This window comes from Colletotrichum phormii (genome assembly GCF_030913505.1).
Source record: "Colletotrichum phormii strain CBS 102054 chromosome Unknown BDP81scaffold_5, whole genome shotgun sequence".
Classification (NCBI taxonomy): domain Eukaryota; kingdom Fungi; phylum Ascomycota; class Sordariomycetes; order Glomerellales; family Glomerellaceae; genus Colletotrichum; species Colletotrichum phormii.
Genome location: NW_026851447.1, coordinates 643,445 through 668,043, shown reverse-complemented (window position 1 = coordinate 668,043; position 24,599 = coordinate 643,445). Strand labels below are relative to the sequence as shown.

The following is a 24,599-nucleotide window of genomic DNA, read 5'->3' as shown; positions in this document are numbered from 1 at the left end:
CTTTGCGGGCTGGTGAGAACACCGTCGATGCTTGGGAGACTCTATTGGCGTTGTGGACAGGAATAGAGCTTTTCCCACCCCCTATCGTCGTTTCGTGATACTCTCTCTACGCTCGAATTGGCGATCAAGTTTGCCATGTGGTGTAGAGAAGATTTCCGATGATCACCTCGAGGAGCTGGAGGTGGGCCTGTGTTAGACGCTCCTTGAGTTGACATATATTTTCTTACAATCCCTCAAGCCTCTTGAAGGTTGAAGATCTTCCCATCACAGCTAGATTAGGGACCGAGATCTTCCTTTGGCTTATTTAGAAGCCACCGCCAACGTTTCACGAGACTAAACTGTCCGACTATGAAGTCTAATGAAGTAGCATGCTTTCTAGAAGGTATTTCCATAGCTCGAAAGTAAAAATTTGTTTCTATGTTTTCACTGCAAGTATCTGTATCACAGAGTGGTGTAGGGCGGTCTACCTGCCCAAATGGTGTGTTTCGGTCTCGGTCGCTTTTCTCATGAGAAGCTCTTTGAGGTCTTGGCAGAGGCGAAGGACATTACGAATAAGCTGAGACACCTTGAAGTCTTTCACCTGACTAAGTAAGTAGTCTTCGCAAATCTCTACTTGCGGAGTACTCTGATGTTCTCTAGACACTCTGAATGATAGTGGCTCATGCTCTGCCGTCCAAGAGATGTTTGGACAACCCTGCGATCTTCAAACAACACTTAGAGTAGCCCCTTCTGCTTATGCCTTGCAGTGACTCAGAGCTCTTCTGAATAGCGTCTCTGTAATGTCCTCTGCAATTGTTCACAGAAGGTCGCCCAGTATCGTGCAATCAACAGACACGTAGGTCATAGCGATTTGCCAAGACACAAACACGGTACACACGGCAGGCACTGTGGCACCAAAGAGGCCGAAGAGACTCCAATGTCAGAAGCTTCTGGTTGAGTTCGTCGTGTGTCTCACAGAGATCGACGACTAGATCCGTCCAAAAAGAACCCAAATCCGGTGGACGAAAGATCATCTCTAATGCAGCTCTCAAGGTTGCCAAGAGTCCCGAGAACCAGAGTGCTGGGGACCTTGTCAGCTTTGTGCGAGAGCCCCTCGCTGATTTACTCTGGGAATGTCTTGTCTCAGAGGCCGGCGGGCCCCATCGTGCACTAGATGAGTTCCCGAGGGAAAAGAGATGAACGGTAGGTAACACAAAGTCGAGGTGATCGAAAACCTTGTTTGTGCGGACCGGTGGGATACCGCCTACTTCCTTCGGTGTCGGGAGTGGGCGCAACAGTCCGGCGAGAGTATAGTCTCCCGTAGGGACCATGAAAGGGGAAAAGGGCCAGGACTCGGATCTCACGCTATCCGCAAGAGGCGCTGCCCGGAATGAGGATCGCGTGCCTTGGACTACGGGCTTGCCGGGCCGGCGACCTTGACAATCGAAGAGAGATCTGGCGGGCCGCGGAACGAGATTGGATGGCGCAAGATTAGGTTACGGGAGTGAGGTGATGAAAGGCTTCCTCGAACATTCTGTACGTAATAAAGAACGTTTGCGCAAAAGGTTGTAGCCCTGCCCTCGAGGGGCGATCAGGCTTTTGAGATAACCCATCCGATTGAGCAAGAGCTGGGAGCGGTATAGCCTTAAGCCACGCGGCACTACCCATGACAACAGTGGAAAGTGCTGCTCTTTGGTATGAAGATGGCATCGTGAGGTCTCACTGGCCACCCCCGCGCTGCCGACGTGGCTTGCATCGTGTGGCTGACGGTGATGTCGTCAGTCAAGACTTAAGCAGGAGCTGGGAGGGACCCCTGCTTTCTTGGTTCTTTCCCCGGGACACGTCGCACAGACCGCTCCGCTTCCTGCGAGGCGAGCAGGGGGGCTCTTATCCGTGTGGCTCCAGTATTTCTGGGTCGTCCACCTCAGTCCCGGGGGAGGGGTAGGGGGGGACCTCGGGCGGGGAGTAACGGAGAAAGGGTTCTTCCTTCCAGCGATACGTATCTCTTTGTGGTTGACGATGGCATTACCTTACTTCGTACGGATACCAAATGTTTGCTCATCTTTGCTTCTTCCGAATTCCCGGCAGCTGCTTGTCTCTCCCTGATACCTCGGACTTGGAACTTGGCGTCCTTGTGTCTCTGTCGGGTCCCTCGCAGACTCGCACACATCTCGCACACTTTGCGCTCGCGTGCTTTTCTTGGTGTTTCCTTCCCGTTTGGCAACTGCAACCGCACTTCATTCGCTCTGGTTTGAGGACGTCGGATCGCACACGGGATCGCACACGGGATCTGCACCTGCTACTACCTTGGATCCTCGCTTGCCGCCTTCCGCGCGCAGGAATGGAACGATAATTGTCTACTACTACTACTACTACTACTACTACTACTACTACTACTACTACTACTACTACTACTACAGTCCAATTTCTTGAAATACGACCTTCAGCTTGGACTTTCGTTTCTACGGCAGTGAGGCCTGCCGCCTCACGATGGATGCAGAGTTGCTTTCAGCTTCTTCTTGGGGCGGGCTAGTGTCAGATTGCCATGACGCCCGACGCCTGACGCCTGGCGCCTGACATAGGTACAGCACCGCGCGCGACAAGGGCCCCTGAGGCCTGTCGCCTGCTATACACGAAAAGGGAACAGTATGTGGTTGATGGCGACGAAAGGCGTGTGCCGGTGTCGATGTTGTTGCCGGCCCTGTCTTCCAGTGAGTGCACGGTGCCTCACGATACCCGGCGCCGGCAGCCACATCTCAGCCACTAGCCCAAGTCTAGACCGAGCTAGACCTTAGCTGACCGGGACCTCGATTGGTTACGCCGCATTAGACTGCGGTGTCCTGAGTCAGCTTAGGTAGCTCTGGAGTCTGGGGAGGAGGAGGCGATGGAGGACCACGTTGGACATTTGTCCAAGAAAAGTCGTCAAGTCTTTTACACACAAGAAAAAAAAAACTCTGGACGGAGGTCTTACACAATTACCTTGCGGATTATGCCTGCTTCTTCAAGACCAAGATTGCGACATTGCGGCATCCGTGGCAACCTAAACGCAGGAGTGCCCGAAGCAACCTGTCCATGCTCGTTCACTGAGCTACAAACTCAGCTCTCTCCTCGCCACGATTGTGATTGGCCGGGTGCCATTGTCCGGATGCCATAAAGGCGCTCGACCGACAGATCGGTAGAGAGAACCCTTTGTGCCTGCCGCGTTCAAGGTCAGCCGCACCATCGAGAACAATCCCTTTCAGACTCTTGGGACGTTTTGCACGGCCGCTCTCTCTCGACATAGCGTGCCCGCATGATCACGAAATCTCTTGAGCCGCCAGGCAAGGAGTGCCTCAGCCGGCATGCCACGCCTCCAACTCAAACGGTCAACCGAACCCTAGATCGCGAAATGATGCACGATGCCCGCCCGGGCTCCCTTACACAACCTCAATCTGAAAAACAAACATTTACGTACTTCTCAGCGCTAGCTCCAAGGGATCTTCAGCAATGGCTTCGTCAGAATCCGGGGGTGCAGCGAATTGCGAGGCAGAGGAACGGGAACACCATGAGAAACGAAGGAAGCGGTCTCGGCCGTCATTCTGACTGACAGTGCGGTCGGCCGACTGCCTGCCAGATTCTCGTCTCTATTCCTTCCAAGCACGTTGAGTCAGGACTTTTTGCCCTCTTGACGTATCTGACTTGCCAAACCTTCTTTGATTTGTTTGCCATCTTCTGGTCGCTTTCCGGACGCGAGCGATCACCCGGCCGTAAGCCAAGCAGGCTTTACATTACATCATTGTGGCCAAGCGGCTAGATTAACCTTCTGAAAAGGCAACGACCGGATGAGGCGTGAGATAACCGGCAACAGGTCTCGCGTATGTGTCGCGCCTATGCCGGGGACCACCAAGACGTCGGCGAAGACAAGCCAGCGCCCAAGAACGGCTATGCTTATTCCATTCCCAGCTTTGTGTTGAACCGGCGATGGGCCTTGGTACTTACAGATCCGCACCTCCTGCGCCTCTGGCTCCTTTGTCGACCTGCGGCTCAGAATTTCCATCCCTGCCTACTCCGTCGTTCCGCTGCACCAAAACACTATCGGTACGGGAAGTGCCATCGACATATCCGTTCTTTCCCACCACAGCCCCTCCCAAAGGGCCCAGAGCCAGGGGTCACGGCTCGCCGGGACCGATAGACCACAGACCGGATTGCATGTGCACAGTCGCTCGCAAGCTATCAGGACGTGCTCAGCGGTAGCGCTGTACGCTGTTCGTCAGAGGCGCTCGAGAAAGGGTCCATGCCACAGCTATCACTTGCGGAGCTTTACGTATCGCGGCGTCTTTGTGTTGAACGGTGGACCGCAGGTGGGGACGGGGACCTGCGAGCTAATCTTCAAATCTAGTTGAGCGCGCAAAAAAGTCTTCAGCCAGTGAAGGGTGCCATTGACAAAGCTAAAGTGAGTGGGAGAGAGGAAAAGCAGGCCAGCCATGCAATATGCTCTCTGCAGTATAGCAAATCCGCTTGATACACCTGGTCAACATGAAGAAATTTTAGGGTCAAAGGTTCGTCGATATTCAATGGAGCTGGTTGGTGTATGGGCCGGATCGGCAACCAGATTCGAGTCCAAATACCCTTGTTCCGTTGCAGAGTCGCAGTTAACCTCCCTCTGCCTTGCGCCGTCGAGCCGTCCAACCAGACAAGGGTACGAGCTCCCCGCTCCTGGTCGAGGACTCGAGCTACGCAGTAGTCTATGTAAGTCTTGCGTAGACATGCGTAGACATGCGTAGACTTCCCACCCACCCACTACCAAACGACGCTCGGTGAACCGCTCTTCCTGTCGCGGACTCGACCTGTGGGCTGTGGCAGGCACAGAGAGATGCAGACCAAAGGCAAGGCTAGCGCAGAGAGAGAGAGAGAGAGACAGTCAGACAGATACAGGGCACACGCAGGATTAAAGGGCACATTGGATTAGAGTTTCCCTCTCGTAACGATTTGCCCCTCCACCTCGACTCAGTCACCCCCCGGCCCCGTCCCCCGTCCGGCACCGTGACATGAGCTTGGCGACGAAACAGCCTTTCTTGCTCTTGTTTCCTGTCGTCACCTTTGCCTGGGGGTGATGCACTGCTAAGGTAGCCAATACCGATACCGTTTCTTCCCTCCCGAGAGGATGCAGAGAAAGCCCTCCGGTAAGGTGCCCGTCTCCCCTTCTCTTCAGTTTTTTGCCCGTTTGGGGCTTGGCTTGTGCACGCCCGGACGGCGGGCATACTGTGCGTCTGTCTGTCTCTCACTCACAATCCTTCAACTCTCTCCCTTGGCTCCCAGCCGAGACCACCGCAGCGGGCGTACACACATTTCACGTACATGCTGTTCTCCAAAGTGTGTGTGTGTAGGTAGCTGTCTTCAAACCGTTTCTTCTTCGGGAATCTTGAACTTTTTGGAATACCCTTCCCTGTGGCTTGCACCAGGGGCCACTACTCGAGTTACCTTCTCGTACCTACATGGAGCTATCATCTAGGACATTTTCATTTTTCAACGCCGTCACTTCTTCACGTCCACCCAGTACTAGTAGGTACTTCGAAGTGGCTTTTTCCGAGTCAACCAGCTGTGGCCGGTCTTGGACCATGGACTAATAGCTTCCACCCAGCAAAGCCAGAGCCAGAAACAAACAAACGCCTTTGATCTCATGCTAAGTGGGCTTGGTTTTCTTGCTATCACGTATCCAGCTGGATCACTCCGCCGGGTACGTTCCCCTCGAGCTAGGAGAGAGAGGTACACACCCAGAGAGATAGAGAAGAGGGAGGAGAAGGGGGAAAAAAGGCCACAGGCGGATGAGTCTAGGTATTCTTCCCCCTTGCCTCTAGCGTATCGGTCACCCCCCTCCATCCTTGTAGCAGCATTGGGCTTGCTGTCTGCACCTTAAGCTGCCCCCATCCCCTCCCGTCCCTGCACGCACGCTTCGATCACCTGTTGGACGAAACTTAAAGACGGTTGTGTCCCCCTCCTAGACATTGCGAGACGAAGTGTAGCTTGGACATCAAAACCGTCGATCCCCTTCCTCTAGCGTTCCCGGTTCTTGCGGTTGCGCTTGGTATATAGTTCTTCTGCCCCCTTTGGCACCTCCTTCCCGCCCCGACCGCCCTCTTCATGTTCGGAAGATCGTGATCCAACGAACCATATTCGACTCGAAATCGACATCACATTCTCGGGGACACGATGGCTCCGGCTCCAGAAATGATTGGCCGGGCGAATCCCGAAGGCCTACACACATCAGAGCCCATTGGAGGAACGGTGATGAGCATTATTATCTGCCTGGTCTCGATCAGCATCATCTCCGGATTTTTTAGTTGGTGGCCTACGGATCACAATTTGGTGGAGCGGTATGCTTACGAAGAATGAACAGTTCAAAGAGGCACAGTATTGAGAAACTGGAGGAGGATACCATTCGTGGTCTGGCGTGAGTATTTGTTCTGGTGGTAGGCGGAGATCCGCGAATGCTAACAAAATCATAGTCGTGCTCGCCGTTTATATCGATTCGTACCTCTTTGTTTTCGTCACAGCAGTCCTCCAATTCGCCCTCGGAGTCAACAAAAACGCACAGATTTGCGATGGTGCCATTCTACTATGTCTCGTTTGCTACCTTTCGACGAAAGTCTTGATCTATCTCTTCCTGGTCGAGAAAGCAGTGCGTATATTGAGTCTATGAGGCAACCCAGAGTTTACAGCTAACGACTCGAAAGCACATTATCAGAGGAGCAACAAAACCGAGACTGCAGTCCAAGCTTTACCTGTTCAACTCGTTTGGCATGCTCGGCGTATACGCAGTCATTGCTATTCTCAACTTCATCTTGTAAGCCAACCTTTTCTCACCTGCACTTGACTCCACAGCTGACACTGGAATAGCCGAATTACTCGAATCGACGATGGACAGTGCTACATCGGAATGCAAAAGGTCTCGATGATTCCTCTCATCTCATTTGACGCCGTTGTCAACATTTACCTCACTATTCTCTTCCTCATTCCTCTTAAGAGTAAGCTCGGCCAGGCAATCTAACAAAGCCATCTACGCAACGGTGAGGCTAACATGTCGCAGGTCTCTACTCATTCAAGCACTTCCCCAAAACACCTGCAAATATCCGACTTAGAAGCGTCGCCCTCCGCACCTTTATTGGTGCCCTGTGCACGCTCACCAGCAGCATTGTGTAAGTTGGGCATACCTTTATTTTAAGCTCAAGGTTTCTGACTCGCTACAGTAACTTGACCGTACTCATGGCCCTCAACGGTGAGCCCGGTTGGGTCTGCCTTATGTGCTGCAACAGCGACAGTATGTCCACCACCATCCGACCTTGTCCTTGCGGGCATAGCTGACCTCCCCCCTAGTCCTTTTCTCTGCCATTGTTGTACAATGGGTTACTTCGAAGGATAACCAAGCTACCACCGGCTCGTCAAGCGGTAACTCCCGAGGCGAGCCGTTCATCGAAGAATTCCGCCGTCCGGACGGTACCCCCTACTCACCCCACATCGCACCGAGCCAGAAGCACGTAATGGGCGATGTTGGCGAGATTTCGTTGGACAGCCGACTCTCCAACTCTGCCACCAGCGACGGCAAGATCTCATCAGAGGGAGAACGTACACGCAGGGCATCATCGGCAGGGTCGGTGCCTGCGAGCGGTGTCTACGTCACAACCACGATCAAGCGAGAGTCGAAGCCAACGCCAGCCGTTTTCGAGGAGATGGACATTGAGGAAGGGTACGCGGAGTCGAACAGGTCAACTCGACCGATCAGCGGACGCGATGTGGATTTCGACAAAAACGCCGCTGGCTCACGAACAAAAGTTACGGCCGGAAAGCGCTAATCACGTCAAGGGCGAAACCGACTGCATTATTCTAGGCGGCATTACTCTCTAGGGCATTTTTTCCCAACCTGACGACGTGAAAGGGGGAAAACCTCATGAACAACATAGATGGGGCGTAACTACGGCTTGCTTTTTTCTTGGGTTCGGACTGCCCCTCGCGGGGGTTCAGGACGAAAGTTCGACGCGTTCTTTTCTCACTTTTCGTTCTTTTGATATCATACCACGATGGGCACCATCGGGAGGGCAAACTTTGTCAAATTTCTCCTTAATACACCTTATATACACAACACGGCTTTATGGGTAGGCGGTACACGAATTTTGGTCTACACATACCTCACGGACGAGCGGTCATTTCATGACGGGGAACTGGCAGAGGTTCACATTACAGGATTGAACTGGCTTATGGTGGGGGAGCATGGGACTTATCCTACATGCTAGTCATGAAGTTTTTTGTTTATTTCTTGCATCAAAGAGACGGATATATCACAGGATTAAGGACAGGCCAAAAACAACCGGGGTTTTTGTTTTCACATCATACCATGAACGAATCGGCAGGTCCTGCGGGGACATCGCGATGAGCCATGTTACATTCACCATAGTCACAAACAGCCTCAAAACATGGGAAATTTCAAAGAGTAAACTAGTCACAGTACTATGATAATCTTGTGCCTATGACTTTTATTTTGCCCGCGATCCCCTTTTGACCAGTATTCTGAGAGCAAATCCCATCTTCAGGTGAATGGACATCTGCCGTCCTGATGTGATTTGCTCACAATCGAACGATGGTGGCAAGGGGTGGGCTCGAGGGGAGGGGGGGAAAGCACACATTCGCCCGCTACAGAGGAATCTGGATGTCGAGCTAAGGCACGTCTTGCAGATCCGCCACCGCTCAACCCCCGTGTCTGCCACGTTGTTCTCGACACGATCTGGGCTTGGATGGATGGATAGGCTGGGCAATGGTGTGAACTGATTGGAGTGATTGGGGTGGGTGCTATCTCCTCTTTCGAGATTACACACCGCAAAAGATCTGCCGAACAGGCTTCTACGGCCATTCTAGCGAAAAACCTTGGGTGTGGATTTTTGGGTTTTGGTACCCGTCTTGGGTAGAGATGTGTTAGACCAACCATTTTCTTTTTGGTCCGAGATACCTGACCGCCATGTGTTTTGTGTCACACAAGGCACCGAGGGGAAGGATTTCCCAAGCACACAAAGTGCGGCCCAACGCAAGACGAAGAAGAATTCCGAGTGTGCGGGCGTCGGAAGTGTCGCCTCTTTTATCCCACGTGGGTTTCGTCCTGGCAAAGCTCTACTTCTCTTCCATGTGATTGGATGGATGGATGAATGGATGAATGGATGAATGGATGGGTGTGCGGTGGTCCCGTTTTCCCTTCGTGTGAGGCAAAAAGAATTACACCATGTGGTTGGACTGTCAGAACTTCGGAGTCTCACTCCGTTTGACGCCTTCCTACCCTATTCCCTCCTACAAGAGAGACGTTTCTTCATGCACGCGTGCGTTTGTAGTTCTGGGGTGGTGGAGGGGAGAGAAGCTGGGCTTGGCTTTTGGGGACTCCGCGACACGTGGGATCTCCTTCGGTCGTACCCGTCGCCTCCCCCTCTTCCCCCATCTTTGACATGTTTGAGAAGGGCGTTGAGACTCGGGATTCCGTCAAAGATTGGGCTGGTTGCGCAGGCAAACAAGAACAGGACCAAAGCTCCAAAACGCGGTTTTCGGGCGTTATACTAACCCGGTCGCGCAAGCAAGAAACCAAACGGCCGCTGGCGCTCGTCTAGACCGAACCCTTCAGAGTATCATGATCCCTCCAGCCTAGGTATCATCGAGATCTTGTTTGGAGCAGGGCCCCATAAGTCATGTTCAACTACGACTACAGCGAAAGACCGGGAAGGCTTGTAGTCTCTCCGGTCTTGGCTTTTCCGCCGCTTCGCCCTAGGGAGCGGCCCCTCTTCTATCATTCTTCTACCTATACGGACGACCCAGTTGAAGGATGGGTTTTCCTGTTAAAGGAAGATGGGGGTCCAGCGGAGAAGGCATCATCCATGATCCAAAGTGAAAAGTCCTCGGAGCGTGCTGCTTCGGGTAGGCTGAGAAGCTGACCTATTCCTTCACTTCGAGTCAACAGAGGCTAATAGAGTTGAATTTCTGACTAAGGATGATGGGATTTGAAAGAGTGCTGTTCCCTGTTCCATACACCATAGTCTGAATAGAAAGAAACCCTACAACCAGTACGTTCCCTGCTAAGCTCTCCCCGGGGTTCTGCTCCGTTGCTACCCTACTCTGTATACCAAAACGCAAGAGGCACCAACTGGCTCTCGCGGCTGTACAGATTGTATGATTTAGACTCCTGGGCCGCACAAGTTTCTCGGGATTTGGGTACCGCTGTCCAGCATATAGTGGCAAAGGTCCTGGCTTTCTCTGCGCAACTGTGCAGTAGGTAGGCTGGTAGGGGAGCCAAACGCAAAAAGGGAACGTGCTTTTACCGTTCGCCTTTCTGTGAAAATGCTTGTGTCTCAAAGTCTTAGCGCGGCGCAAGTGCTTGCATAGCATAACAAGGTTAAACAAGAAGGACAGGGGAAGAGATGGGATGATTTTCCTACCGTAGTAGGCAGGTTTTGCAAGTGCGAGAGAGAGAGAGAGAGAGAGAGAGAGAGAGAGAGAGCTGGAAGCAAAAAGAAATTTCGCAACCGTGTTGAATCTTCGCCTAATCCTCGCAAATTCTTCTTCTTGCCTGCGCCCGCAGCGCTGCTTTCTATTCGACGATTCGGTATGCGTCTTTACAAACTCCCTCGGATTTCTTTAAGAGGAGCACAGATAGTAGGATCCGTTGGACTTGTTTGAGTACTCCGTGGGTTCCACGCGGTGTCTAAAGATAAACTTTTGGTTTAGTGATCTCGTGGCCCAATGTTGAGAAGGATGAACATGACGGAATTCGGTTTCCTGCTCTCCCTGCCTTGGATTTTCTCCTTTTCTCCTCTTCTGCTTTATGGCCACTGCGTTTATTTCGGAGAGTCATTGGGCAGTGACTTTGAGAGGCCCCGACTGCGATATGTCGATATCGAGATCTAACACACACACACACACACACACGTGAAGAAGCAAGCTAGGCAGCCTTGAGGTGAACGGATTGTGGGGCACTAGCACGAGACGAGTGCGAGAGGGAGCGGAGCATCGGAGAACCTAAAGATAGGACAGAGTTGAGAAGTGCATGGGATGGCGCTCCAACAGGCATCTCGTATCTCGTATGCATAGCATAGTATCACGTAGTGCAACCCCCAAACGGAGTAAGTCGATGGAACACCACGCGGAATGGTTTGAGGCTTGCTCTACCCTGGCCCTACCCTGCAATGGAGATTCATTCCTGGCTGATGGTAGGGTTACTGGTAGAAGGTGCAGGCAAAGAACCCCTAGACTTTGTTCACGGAATGCGGTACGAGTTGGGGGAGGCGCAAGCGAAAGGTGAGATTAGGGATAAAAGATCTCTGATACCGAGAAAGGAAAAGGTCAGATCTACGCGACGCAACCTTCCTTGCACATGCTGCTGGGCTAATGTAGACCGCCTCGACCACGTGTACAGTTGCACTGGCTGAAGAATGAGGAGCAAAGTAAAAGTTCCTCCCCATGAGATGAGTGCGACGAACCTATAGCCACTTCCAACCACAGATGCATTGCTGTTGCTTTGAGAAATGATACGCTCCGAGGCACGGAATCAGAATGATTAATAAGGAGAGGATATAGGCATTGGCATAAGAAACATCACGAGATACGGCGGCAAACCGGCTGCAATTGCAGCTTGCAGATAAGGGTACGTCAGGTCAGCCTACTATGACATGTGTAAGGTAACCCCTCCACGCGGCATCCTCCTCACCTCATACACATGTAAACGCTGGGGCCATCATATCTCCGTCTCATTGGACCTTCCTCAACTCTAACAGTACCACCGACAAACCCAATTTAGAGTAATCAGCAGTCTGCGCATTCCGTATCTACACCAAAGCCAACCTCTTTTATGCATCTTGTTCACTCGTCCGTCTCAACGCTAAGGCTGCCACGTTCATCAGCGGCGTGGCTTTCCTCATGGGCAAAAACCATGGCATAGCGGCCTAAATGAGAAGGTGAAGACGGAAGCTCTTCACTTGAATCCACTTTGCGCCGCCCGGGCTATCCCCACATCACGGAGAGGACCGAGAGACGGAATCCACCAAGAGGCCGGCTCGGTTCGGGTGTAACCAAAGGTATCCGTACCCGCTCCCCGCAACGGTTCAGCCTCTCCCTCTTCTCGAGCAACGTATCCGTACCTTAAGCTTTACTCCAAAAATGGTCTAAGCAAACGGCAAAGAAACGGTGTGTTGCACAACCTGTCGTGCCTGTTCACAGTCTGACCTCTACGAGTCATGCCAAAATGCCACTTACACCATCTTTTCCCCCTCCTCTCATCCCATCTCGTCATAGGTCCAATCTCCCCCCTTCCTCCTCGACAAATCCTTGAAGGCCTATAAGAATTGCGTTCGGATTTACTCTCGACAGCTAGTCTAACCCTAAGCTCTAACTCTGGCCAACCCGTGAACCATATCCCGACCCGACGCAACTCTACCGCAAAAGAAGGAGCCTGGGCATCCTTGTCCTCGCCCTTGGGCTGATTCTGACATCACAAGAGTTAGGGTTTGGCTTTCCAATGTTTTGCCTTGGTCTGATGATTGGATAGTAGTTTGCGCGTCCGGAAGTCGAAGCCGGGGGAGACTTTCTACTTCCCAAGAGATTATCCCAAAAGCTATGATGCCCGTTTTGAGCAGTTTTTCTCCCGCAAGCTCTAAAAACCTCATCCCGTTACTCACCAACTTACCTATCGTCTATTCAAATGTCGTAATCGTATTGACGCAATGCGAGCTTGCTAAGGTATTTAGCACCGCACGTGTGTCTGTAGATAGCCTTTTTTTGTTTGAACACAAGTCCAAGTTCTAGTTGAGAGTTTTGATACGTAAATTTCCTACACATTAGGTGACCCCAATGTGTTTTGCCCATCACGGAGGATTCAATAGTGCTCGAGTATCTGCATCTGCATTACTCACTCAAAGTCGTCTGTGTGTATCTCTACCAGACTTCCCTCCTGTCATCTGTCAAGTGCTCCCACCGGTCCGCCCATGTATCCCACAACCCTCAACGCCGACGTAGACCACCAAGCCAGAAAAACCTCCAAGCAAAGTAAAAAATCTCCCTCGCATCCCATTGTCGGCATGGTTCGACGGTGCCGCCGTTCCGTCATCTCTCCTTACTCGATTCGTCGGCAACAGTTCGTCGGCGCTGAGACTTTTTTTCTTTTCTTTTGCTCACTATTTCAATTGCCCTTTTCGTTTTCTCCCCCATTCATTTATGCCATGGTGATTCCGGTCATGTCGGCACACAACTTCTCATATTCGGCAGTGGCGAAGAAAGAAAAGTGTCATATCTCGGACATGGTCATGTCAAAGGCACGTTGCCGCCAAGGAGTAGATTGCGATCTTCGTCTCAAGTATCTCGTCAATCCCTCGTGGTTTCGCAAACTCGGGGCCCCCTTCGTGAGCTGTCACGTACGCAGAAGTCATATTTGAAGACATGCATGCACAAAGTATCGTGATCAGAACTGGAGTCTTGGCGGCCATCCTTCTCTTCGGCACCTTGACATCACCGGTATAGCTCGCCGCCGTCTCCGCAAATCTTCTACTTTGACATTGCCAGCTCACAGGAACTCCAGGATAGATGTTACCCACGTGTCCTCTCCACAGGTACCTCCGAGAAAGGGTGATGTGCGGTCGCATGTCCGACCCATTCGGCTGTTCAAACACCATCATCACCACCATCACCTCACCCAAAACATTGACAACACAGAGCCAAGACTTGATGAATAGGAACTTCCGAGATCCCTCCGTCCGTCTCGCTCACTCCGTCCGCCCTATCTCCCCAAGAACCCAACTGCCGAAGAAACACACTTTCTTCTCAAACCATCGTTGGTGAATGACACCTTCATTCTCGACTGTCATTTCATGCACCTCTAGAAATTGAGATGAGCGTTTGCTACGAGCGAGGCAGGGCGAGAAAAGTTTTTCGGTTCTCTGGCATATCTTGGCTCCGAAAGGTAAGCCAAGGTAGGGCGCAGTGTGCCAAAGAAAGAGGGCAAAATCCTCGGGCCTATCAGCGAGCCTATGAGAACCAAACGCAAGTGGTTTATGTTTTTCCCCTTCACCTCCTCGCTCGGACGGGGTCACATCAAAATTCAGATTACCGGCTTTCTGGAGATGCCCTTGATGCGTCGGTAGTCTCAGCTCATACAAGCAAGCGTGAGGAGTCTTCTGTAGCTCCCTCAGCAGGACGGCGGTGAGAGGGCTCATCGCCTTCCGGCCGCTGCCGGAATGAGGCGTTCCTTTCCCAGACTTCTCGCGTCATGATCCACCAAGATTATCTTCTTTGATATGATATGTGAAATTGGGTATCACCGGGCTGCATGGAGCTTCTGTATCCGGTATCATTTTTCACTCTCAATGAGTAGGATACGCCCTAGGAAACGAACCACTCGGGTGAGGCGAAGGCGCGTCCCGAGACTCTCACGAATACCTTAAATGACGAAATGATTAATTATCAACGCGGACCTCATGGCTTGGTAGTCACAGATCTAATTGAAGGTGAAGATAGGCCGGCGGCAAAGCGCTGAACGGTCTTCATCTCAAGGTCGCATGCAACAGCCCCATCGAAAGGCAGCTGACATCATACTTGATCACTAAGCACATCATAAGCCGTACTCCCACAAACCTCATAATCTCTTCTCAACTCTCGAAAACAGAACCCACTCCCTATTAGCGTGATTCACTCTGCCGCCTACCGACTCGGCTTCCCTTGGCACCTCTCCTAACCTCCTCACACATGGAGAAAGAGTTCACGTCCATCACATCGCTACGAGAACGAGCAGCTCGGCATGTAGATTTCTCGCCCCATCACCACCTCACCTAGGTACAGCTTTATCCGTCCGCTTCCCTCAGTATGTGTCATCAAACCCCGCGGTGAAAAGCTTCTTGCCCTTGGAGAGCTACGACCTACGTAAGAAACGCAACACTTTTCTTCCCACAAAGGCAAGGGCCAAGTATGGGACTCCCGGGCTCCCAATCAGTGCACGGGCATTTGTGACATCCCCCAGGTGAAGCTAAAAAACAACGCTCTGCGCACCGTATCGTACCGTGCCATAACGTCTTGTGTCCCTCTCGAGCTCTCTTTCCACTTTGGGCAATGGTTCGGCGAACGGAACTTGTTGATGATGGGGGCGTGCCGCTGGAACGGAATGTGATGGCCGTGAGAACGTTCACCGAGGCTTCCCGTAATATAAGTTTCGTTTTGCTTTGCGCCCGACAGCCTAAGGTACTTCTTGCGTCCGTTTCACAGGAACAATTGTCCACCCGACTGCAGAGCATGCGAGCAAATGCGCGCGAGATCGAAGGACGGGACGGGATTTGGTTACCGCCGGCCTAACCCACCATCAGCATAGAAGACAATGAACCTACCATCAAGGTGTATCCGGACATACGTTCTTCCTTGGAACACCTCGCAACGACATCACAGTATTTGGCAGGCAATGTCACTTGAGAGACAGATCATGATGTGATAACTTGGCTTATGCAGCCTGGTATTCCATGTGTTCGTAGCTCGTGAGTCTATCCTTTTGGTCCGCGTATGGATCGTCCTGGAGCCCGTTTCCCCTCTTATGAAAAAGTCCGCAAACACCATTGTCGGGTATACCCTGAGAGTCGAACCCGACCCAAAATAACATCCAGTGGAGAAAATATTCAGCGAGTGACTACCCCTGAATGTGAAAAGCGAAAGTCCCGAAAAAGAGAAAGTGGCTAACTGTATGTACAGCAGAAGAAGAAAAGGGAAAATGTCTGTCCACTTTCTCAAAGTTGCCCACCCGAAAATCCCGGTGAACCAAAAATGCACATTTGCCGTCGCTAGGAATTGTGTGCCAGAATCGAAGAAAGTCAGCCGTTCCTGCTTCAAACCAAGGCAGCGGCGGCGTAAACCTGGCCGAGGGCGCTCAGGCCAGAGCCGGAGTTGAGAACGCCGTCGGAAGCCATGAAGTAAGAGTAGCGATCGAGGTACGACAGGCTCTCGAGCTTGGGGACGTTGGTCGAGACGAAGCTGGAGATCTCATCGGTGGTGCCGAAGGGAGCGAACTCGGTCAACCAGACGGGCTTGCCGCCACAGGCCTCGTGGACGGCCTCAAGGTGGCTGAAGAGGGTGTCGGCAGCGGTGGAGGGAGAGTACCAGTGGGTGACGCAGAAGTCGTAGATGCAGCCTTCAGTTTCGCAGGCAGAGACCCAAGCCTTGAGCCAGTCGAGACCCTGGCCAGCGATGTTGCTGTTGGTGATGGCAGGGGCTCCGATCATGACATTGTAATCATTCTTGTAGGAGTTCATGTACTTCTTATGCTGGACAGCAGCTTCGGAGGCAGCAAGGTTGCACTGAGAGGGCATGTCGCACTCGTTGAAGCTCAGAATGTGAGTAGAGCCCTTCTTGATGGAGGCTTTAGCGTTCTCGTCCCAGCGGGCGGTGTGGGTGTCGATGGGACCCCAGAGCATGGGGACGTAGTCGACGCCCGTGGCAGTGATGCCGTTGTCAGCAGAGTCCCAGTTGTAGGCCCAGCCGCAGTTCTGGGTGGTTCCCGAGAAGAAGGCGTTGACCTTGGTGGGATCGTTGTAAGCGACACCACGCTTCTTGACCTTTTCGGAGTTGGAGCTGGAGCTGACGACGGCTGAAGCAGTGGCCTTGGCGTAGGAAGTAGAAGGCACAGCGGCAACAGCGACGGCGGCCTCAGAGAAGGCTTCGGCGACAGGAGCCTGGGAAGACGACTTGGGAGCAACCGACTTGACGAGAGTGGTGCTGGGGGTGGCGTAGACCGGGGTGGGAGTGGGAGTAGGAATCACGACAATGGAGGTAGAAGTTGTGGTGGGAGTGTACTGGGCCTCGGGGGCCGCAGGCTGAGGAGTAGGAGTGGGCGTAGGAGTGGGAGTGGCGGCAGGAACCGACTCATCACCGCCGACAGTGATGGTGACCCATTCAGTGACAACATCGAACTTGAGAGCGCGCTTGTCCTGGTGAATGTGGCGATGAGCGTTGAAAGCCATGGCCTGCTGGACGAGGGCGAGCGAGGCAGCGCCGACGGAAAGAGCCTGCTTGGTGTACATCTTGGCTGATTTCGAGTGGTGTTGTACTTGTGTGAGAGATTGGTGAGATTGATGGGTGAGATTTGTGTTGATCGAGGAAGGTGCTTGTGGGAAAAGCTGTTGACGAATTCTTTCTCGACGAGGTTGACGATGTGTGAAGTACCGGCCTTGGAAGGAGGGTGGAAAATCACTGGATACACAGAAGGAGTGGTGTATTCTTGTTGCTGGTTGTTCGGTCTGTCAAAGACGCGAAAAAAGAAAGTGGTTTGCGGTTGTTGTTGGTGAGTTGGGTTGACAACGAACTGCTTTTGTACGCAAGGTCGAGGCTGGCGACCGTTGGTGAAGGAATGTGTTGTTGACTGAAGAAGGGACAGGCAAGCCGGTTGGTGTGAGGTGGGGGGAAACAAAAAGAAGGGAGAGTGTGGGGGAGGAAGGGAGTTTAAGAAGGCAAGTGACTGAGTGCCGGGAAGAAAACAAATTCAAGCAGGGACTAGGGAAGGAAACATGGGAAGGTGAGGTCGACCAGGAGGAAGGAGCGTGGGAAACGATCGGTTGTGGGCAGGTAGGAGGCACTTCAGATGCAGGTGCAGTTGGGCTGCGGGAAGCAGGTGCGGACTGTGGATCCCGACCCATCGGGGCTACAGAGAAGAGAGACACCACCCATGGCAGAGGTACGACTCTGACTGGAGCCAACGGGGCTGATTTTCGATTCACCACAAGGAAGGAGGGAGGAGGTACAAACCACCGTGGTGACCCCTTCTCCGTACCTGCCTATCCGCGCGCACTAGGAGAGGCAGGGGGCAAGCGGGCCGGATGTATCGCGCTTTCCGGGAAGGGATGTGGTCACTCGTCTTCCTGATGGAGTTACGTACCTCCCTGACTTGCGGCCCTTTTTGGTCGGTGCTGTTCAGGTCGCTGTCGTGGTTGACAGCTAAGTATCCGTAAGGTACACATTTCAACGACTCTTCTCTTTGCTGGACCTGCATGAAAAAAAAACCCCTTCTACGTGGTCGCCCACATGTGATCGATATCTACGCAGTAGGTGCTCTGTACTCCGGAACTTTATGGATCTTACGGAGTAGAGTGGGAACTGTCTTCCCCCCGGGCAGTTCATCAGAGCTTTTTGTCCCATTGCTTCGTCCGATTTCTTGTCCAGATTTTGTTTTTTTATCGGGGGGATCAGCGACTCACAGGCCATGCTTTTTTCTGCAGATCCTGGCCAATTTTGTGGTTCCTGCTTGGTCCCCCTGTGGTCTGGACACTCTGGATCTTCCTAGACTGAACTGACTCTTTGGCAGACGGGAGAGGCACTCAGCACAACCGGGATGGTGTGCTGGCGTTGCGTCCTGATGACAGATGATTACCCAGGAGTTCCTCGACTCTGCAACCTCGATCCCCTCCAAAAAATTGCTGCCCGGAGCGGAGAACCCAAGGAACTGCCGTGGTGAATCGTGGGCTGGCAGCATCAGAGACATCCACAGTGACATAAGACACATTCCAAGCAGGTCAGTCACCACAATTCAACTCAATGCCATTGTTCAGTTGCCAAGGATCTGTGTTCCAGCGCCAAAGGTCCATTTCCCTCTTCCAGCTAATATTTGGGCTCTATTCCTTAATTAATGGAGTCTCGGTTTCATTGGCTCCTGGCTCACTAACTCTAGGGCATTGGTAAATTGACCAGATCCAGCTTCAATAGCTAGTCGAATGGTGCCAAACGAGGGAGAAACGAACAGTCACATCTGTATTGTTTTGGGTTGCCGCCCACTCACACCTCAGTGACGGACTAGCGCTCGCCTACGACTTTTTTCGCCCTTCCACTGCTGGGCTGGCCTTTTTCGCCAGCTCCAAGTTCTCAGTGACACCAAGCAGCAAAGAGCCAAGAAGAGGGGGGGAAGGTTTGCTGCTTAGAACTTGGAAGAATGACCTATGGAAGAGCCAACGGCTGAGCGGCGAATGGACCAAGAAGCGCCATTTTCACCCCTGGCTTATGCAGGAACGGGGGGCAAATGCTGCAGGAACCGGCACCACGGCGCAACCTTGGAAACACCGGGCGCCAAGGATACGTCGCTGGATACGACCTCGTCTCGTATCTTTTGAGTGCCATCGCGGCTAAAAGATACCTCCCCATCAGAGTCGCCTTCCTTGCTTATCCCCTCAACCGCCGGCCCCCCTTCTCCACCCGACCCAGTCGTGCCAGTCAGCGGCTGCAAGAAGTTGATGCACGCACTGGCTGGCGAGAAAGGAAGGCACAGGTGGCAGCCGATGGTAGGTGAGAATCAGAACGTCGTTTTGTTCCTCCATACCTCCATACCTCCATACCTACGAAGTACCTACCATCGCCTATCCACATCTGTCGCCATTTCAACCGTTGAGTTTAGCACTTTAGGCTCGACTGGCTAGCCGCGTTGCTGAGTGCAACATGAAAAGCCTTGACTTTCGCTCGGGTCAGTGGTTGACTACCTTATCTGTGCCTCCGCCAACATCTTAGTCGCTCTGCTATTGAGGACACTTTCTTGCTGCAGAAAAATCCCTCTCTTTTCGCCTCCAACACCAAGTCACTATTCTCCAACATCGTCATTATTGCCTTGGCCCCCGCTCCCTCTCCTCTCTCGGTCGACCTCCATAGCCCATGGTTTTCTCATGGCAAGAGTCCCACGCTATCACCAGGGAGACGTCCAGAATTGTCATCGTTAACCAGAGCATGACTTCCGCCGGACATTGCCGCTTAGAAAAGCCCCTTCATCGTCTCGCTTGCCCTTGCGTGGCCCTCAGTGAAGCCTCTGAGCCAACGAGTCACCTTCCTTGGGGGGAGGGCTTCCTTTGAGCGACTGCGCGGCGCTGGCCACGAGTCCAATACTGACGAGGCCCTCAGGCTGAACGTGAACAGTCCCAGTTGGCCTGGCGAATGGCTTTGGTTGGCAGGGCGGGCCCTACGACCACCTTTCGTATCCCGTCCCGCAGCGCTCAGCATCAGACGAACAAAGGATGACAACGGTCGACTTGGGACGGCAGCCCCGCGCTTGGGACAACCCGAAGGACTGATGCCATTGTCATGGGAGAATGGGCCCAATCCGAGCCGACTATTCGTGTGAGCACGATAAGACCCGCGCTCTTGACCCGTTTCACCACTTTGGGCTGGCCCCACGTTGGCGTCGTCTTGACCCTTTACGCAAATTCCTCTTTGCGGCTAGCCGGTTACGTGGAGCCAGATGGATCGCCAGGAAGAATCGGCCGCGCACCAAGTCCAGACTCTCAGCGTGGGAGATGGAGTCGACTCGGGGGATTCCACGACTGTTCGACAACGTCAGACCTGGCAGGGCCAGCAATCCGGGCAAGCCAGACCCCAGGGCGCCGGCTGTGAAACCCTAAGCGAAATGAGCTTCCGCCGCCACGGGGCACACGTCCAGCGAATCCCATCCATCAGAGGACCATTTCATTCCAACACAACGCCCATTTTGGCACTTCACTTCCACCTGTTTGGCCCTTTTCTGACAGCCGCCCACATTCATTCCTCGCCCAGTCCGTCCCGTTACTTCCCTGCCCGCCCTGACGAAGAGCCGATGAGGCCAGCGGCCAGCCCTCCGGATCATCCAAAGCTTGTTAGTTGAGCAGGATTTCGTCCTCTTCCAGCCCAGGGCAGGACGTGCCGGGATGCGACAGCCAGGGCTACACTGCGCCACGCCGAGGCTAGAGCCTCGGAATGTCACCCGGCTCCATGACCCGGGACTGCCATGCCGGCCGCTGTCCTCCATCAGGGCATTCAATACCGTTCTGGACGCTCAGATCATCCTGGCTCACTGCCAGTTTGCCAGGCTCAGTGGCTCAGAGGCTGAAGCCGACTTCCATAGCACGCGACTCAGAGCCCTGGCCCGCGCAAGGTCCGACAATATTAGGACACGAGGCTTTGCACTTAAATAGTACGATTCATCACGATGTACGTAATCATTTCGGCACTGCCAGCCGTTTAGCTCTGCTTCTTTGTATCTTGTCAAACCCGCCCGATATCATTCAACGCCGGATAGTTGCACCCACGATCCGAACAGCCGACCTCGAGGGTAGCCAGTGAGCAGACGCATTACTTTCATCCGATGTCAATCTTGAATAAGGTTGTGCTGTATTATGCGCAACAAGGAGCGCACAGAGGATACCGACTTCAACGTTGTCCCATAATACTCACTTTATGGTTACTCAAGCTTCCTCACACTGGAATCCGGCGCGTTTCTTCCCGACATATGTCTTACCTGCAGGCTGCATGCTGCAAGCCACTCCAGCTTCCTTACATCAGCTCTAGGTAAGTAGGTAGGTATTTCTGCGCTTTTCGTTCCGTCCAAGGATAATTGTTTCTTGTTCATATGTTTGTCCTCCCACATGTAACAGTGTCGGGCCAGCTGCAGCCATTGGTATCTATTCAAGTCTACTCCTGCAGGATTACCTGCACCATTACCTGCACCTACGCAGTCAGAACATGATGCCACCAATGAGCCGGAAAGGTCAACTTAAGAACAGCGGCGTGGCACTCGGCTGCTATGTTTGCTCGGGACACCAAATCAGTTCCAAGAGTCCCACACAGGCTCATCCGACAGCAAGGAAGGCGAAGACCACCATTGACCATAAGACGACGGTCCCGGGTTCACAGCCAGAAAACTTGGCACGTCACGCAGCGGAATGACTTTTTACCTCGATTGACCGAGACCTTATCCGGTAAACATTTATTCAGTGAACTGTACTGGCTTGTTTCTGAACGTGGTGAGACCTAGCCGCTACATCCTCCAGGAATCGCATACCCTAGAAGTGCGCCTCTAGGCAAGAAATAGATGCCACCCAGCTCCTCAGCATCAATAGACGCCTTTCAGCACTTACACTTGACAAACGGTTTCAGATTCGAATCCTCGATGAAGTTGCCGGGATTGGGGACCGAGTTTGTTGTTTCCTGCCTAATATCTCCTCTGTTCCATTGGTGGTGCAACTAAATGGATCAAACGATCGAGTGTGATGATCACCCGCAATCTCTACAGTTTGTTTGAGAGACACTGGGATCTTGAAGGCAAGGTAGAGCACGGCAAATCTTTCCAGCGTTGGGCGTAGAGGAGAGCGGGCGCCTCGTCTCACCCCACGCCGGCAGCCGTTTGTTCTGAAGAGACCAAGTTTCCCACACCACCAACTCGGCGCGGCGAACTAAGTCTGCACTTTATCAATACTACATCAAAGCCTAGATGGCATCGTTCAGTCAACAGGAAGGGACTTCTTCAATCTCCCCAGACAGCCTTGCAAAGCACAGCCTCCACAATACCGAGATCAGTCGCGATTATTGATGATCAGCAGCCAATCATCTTTGGCAACGCTTGATCTAAGACTTGTGGCGGCCTATCAATCGTCCGACGCCCTGCCACGATGACAATATTTCATGCCACACGTGACATGGCTGCCTTGGCACTAGCTTGAGCTGAAAGCGACGTCAATTCGATGCAGGTTGACCGTTTGAAGCTATTCATTAATATTGAAACGGTCCAAACCGTCTATAGTCAAATTCACACACTGGCTTTTAGGCCCCTTACCAGTCTGATCAGCTTAAAATTGCAGCATCATGAACACCGCTCGGTCATCACTTCCTCTCATCGCAGCCGCCCCGAGCTTCAATGATTTTGACTATGGGGCCTTCTTCCAAGGTGAAGACATGTTACTCGGGGATGAGAATATGTATTCGAGCGAGACACTTTCCGAGTCACCCACGAACAAAACCTCCGCTACAGGTCCAAGCGGAGAAGCTTCATTCCAACATGTCCCCGCTCAGAAACAGCGCCTTGAGAGGCGAGGGCATACCAAAAGTCGCAGAGGGTGCTTCAACTGCAAGAGAAGGCGGATCAAGGTAAACCCGCAACTTCAACAGCTACTCTCTCGCATACTGACATTACGTATCAAAGTGCCAAGAGACACATCCATCATGTGGCCACTGTACCAAAATGGGTTTGAAGTGCGAGTATGCCAATGCTCCAACAATTATACACCAGGTTCGTCAAATTTAACATGTGCAATCCATAGAGATTTTCTAACGTATTGCAACAAGCCACAAAATCAAGTGCCACTGTTCAGCTTACAAGATATGCGGTTCTTCCAGCACTTCATGCTACAATGCTACCCTCACCACCCTATAGGTAACGAAAACATTTGGACTCATGAGGTTCCATGCTTATCTCAAACCGTAAGTTCTCAATGATGTAAAGTCAGAAGTAACCTGCTCATATAATCAAGAACGAGTTCCTCATGCACGCGATCCTCGGCATGGCAGCATGCGATCTCATGAATGCAGACCCAAGCCTTCTGGCATTTGCCATGGCACACCGCGTCAAGGCCATAAAAGCCATCAAAAAGTCACTTGCCGAGCTGCCGAAGCAGAGGGGCACGACGTCGGAGCACGCCAACGCCCTCGTCGCGACGTGCTTCGCGCTCACGTTCCAATCTGTATCGTTAGAGGACGGGATGACTGAGTACATGACCTTTATCCGCGGCATCTTGATCATTGGCACGCAGATGTACATCAAGGGCATCAAGCCCATCTTTGTGAACTTGATGGGACAGGATTCAAGCGCGGTGCTGGAGCCCAAGATGGTGGATCTGCCGTTGATTCGGAAAGAATGGGCTGACGGTGCTGTTGAAGCCATTGGCGGGCTGAGAGGGCTTTGTCGGGACGGGGTGGAGATTGAGTATTTTGATCTCCTTCTGGATATGGCGACAAAGCTTCACACTTCGTCTTGGAAGGGTAAGTCGTTGCCCCTACGACACATAATCGCCAGCCTGTCGCTCTGCGGGCTTTTGAGAACGAACACTAACAAACGACTTGTTCCAACAGCGTATCAGACACTTTCAAAGCACTACGGCTGGTGGATCCAGCTTCCGCACGAAAAGTTTCAGCGCGTCATCGACATGACCTCGCAGACGATGGTCCTCCTGGCCAGCCACTGGATCGCGCTGAAGCAGATCATGGCCACGGTGACCAATGCCGAGCATGAGTGTCGCGAGAAGGCGCCGCCCAAGGAGAGTGCCGTGGATCTAGGCATCATCCGGTGGCTGGGGCATCTCAATAGAGAGGTTGATCATGAGCATTTGGTGTATAATCGGTGGCCTCTGTGGGTGAAAGAGCAGCTGAACCGGGATCTGTCCTTTTTTGGGAAGAAGTTTTGAAAAAAGGGTTTGGCAGCGATTGTCCAGATGAGGCTGTCTTTCAGGACGTCTTTACTTCTTCTAAACTAGCTTCGACTTATCCAGAGTACTCAAGATCAAGATGATCTTCTATCACACTTTCAAAACAAGAATGACTTCAGTTGCTCAAATGAAACGTTCCATCGTATCCGCAAAGCTGGACACGATACACCAGACAAGCTTCGATGAGCTAAGCATCCAACAGAGAAGTCTACTCCTCAGATTCAATGCCCACTTTCTCACGTGTCAACCAAGACCCAAAGAAAACAAGCATAAAGTCCCCCTAGAAGCTGGGTCGGGCGGGAGAAGGGATGAGATCTTGTCGATCCTCATTTACAAGGCGACATATCTCGGTGAGTGTCGTTTACAGCCCCACTCGTCACCGCCCGCCGGCAC

General features: G+C 52.6%; 5 protein-coding genes across 5 annotated transcripts; 2 read left to right on the top strand and 3 right to left on the bottom strand.

Moving 5' to 3' along the window:
• Nucleotides 1-692: 692 nt before the first annotated feature.
• On the bottom strand, nt 693-1,390 carry BDP81DRAFT_177920 (uncharacterized protein). The gene has a single exon (XM_060582237.1). It carries the CDS (start codon nt 1,308-1,310, stop codon nt 825-827), a length of 486 nt encoding a protein of 161 aa, XP_060448087.1. The 5' UTR covers nt 1,311-1,390; the 3' UTR covers nt 693-824.
• Nucleotides 1,391-6,168: 4,778 nt separating this feature from the next.
• On the top strand, nt 6,169-7,808 carry BDP81DRAFT_313463 (uncharacterized protein; the record flags this gene model as incomplete). Its single annotated transcript, XM_060583894.1, has 8 exons — nt 6,169-6,298; nt 6,356-6,409; nt 6,465-6,637; nt 6,693-6,802; nt 6,856-6,983; nt 7,046-7,154; nt 7,206-7,276; nt 7,333-7,808. 8 exons carry the CDS (start codon nt 6,169-6,171, stop codon nt 7,806-7,808), a joined length of 1,251 nt encoding a protein of 416 aa, XP_060448086.1.
• Nucleotides 7,809-13,436: 5,628 nt separating this feature from the next.
• BDP81DRAFT_177843 (uncharacterized protein) lies at nt 13,437-14,261 on the bottom strand. Its single transcript, XM_060582236.1, has one exon. The coding sequence runs from the start codon at nt 14,184-14,186 to the stop codon at nt 13,737-13,739; it is 450 nt and encodes a 149-aa protein (XP_060448085.1). The 5' UTR covers nt 14,187-14,261; the 3' UTR covers nt 13,437-13,736.
• A 1,575-nt stretch (nt 14,262-15,836) lies between these two features.
• BDP81DRAFT_313622 (glycosyl hydrolase catalytic core-domain-containing protein) lies at nt 15,837-17,027 on the bottom strand (the record flags this gene model as incomplete). Its single annotated transcript, XM_060583912.1, has 2 exons — nt 15,837-16,652; nt 16,713-17,027. 2 exons carry the CDS (start codon nt 17,025-17,027, stop codon nt 15,837-15,839), a joined length of 1,131 nt encoding a protein of 376 aa, XP_060448084.1.
• A 5,563-nt stretch (nt 17,028-22,590) lies between these two features.
• On the top strand, nt 22,591-24,185 carry BDP81DRAFT_313649 (C6 zinc finger protein; the record flags this gene model as incomplete). The annotated part of the gene is made up of 5 exons (XM_060583914.1): nt 22,591-22,872; nt 22,928-23,014; nt 23,071-23,205; nt 23,256-23,763; nt 23,854-24,185. 5 exons carry the CDS (start codon nt 22,591-22,593, stop codon nt 24,183-24,185), a joined length of 1,344 nt encoding a protein of 447 aa, XP_060448083.1.
• Between the last annotated feature and the right edge of the window lie 414 nt (nt 24,186-24,599).

Bases quoted from the DNA above. Each gene is read 5' to 3' on its own strand.
- BDP81DRAFT_177920 (XM_060582237.1), bottom strand. From the start codon at position 1,310: ATGGTCCCTACGGGAGACTATACTCTCGCCGGACTGTTGCGCCCACTC.
- BDP81DRAFT_177843 (XM_060582236.1), bottom strand. From the start codon at position 14,186: ATGAGCCCTCTCACCGCCGTCCTGCTGAGGGAGCTACAGAAGACTCCT.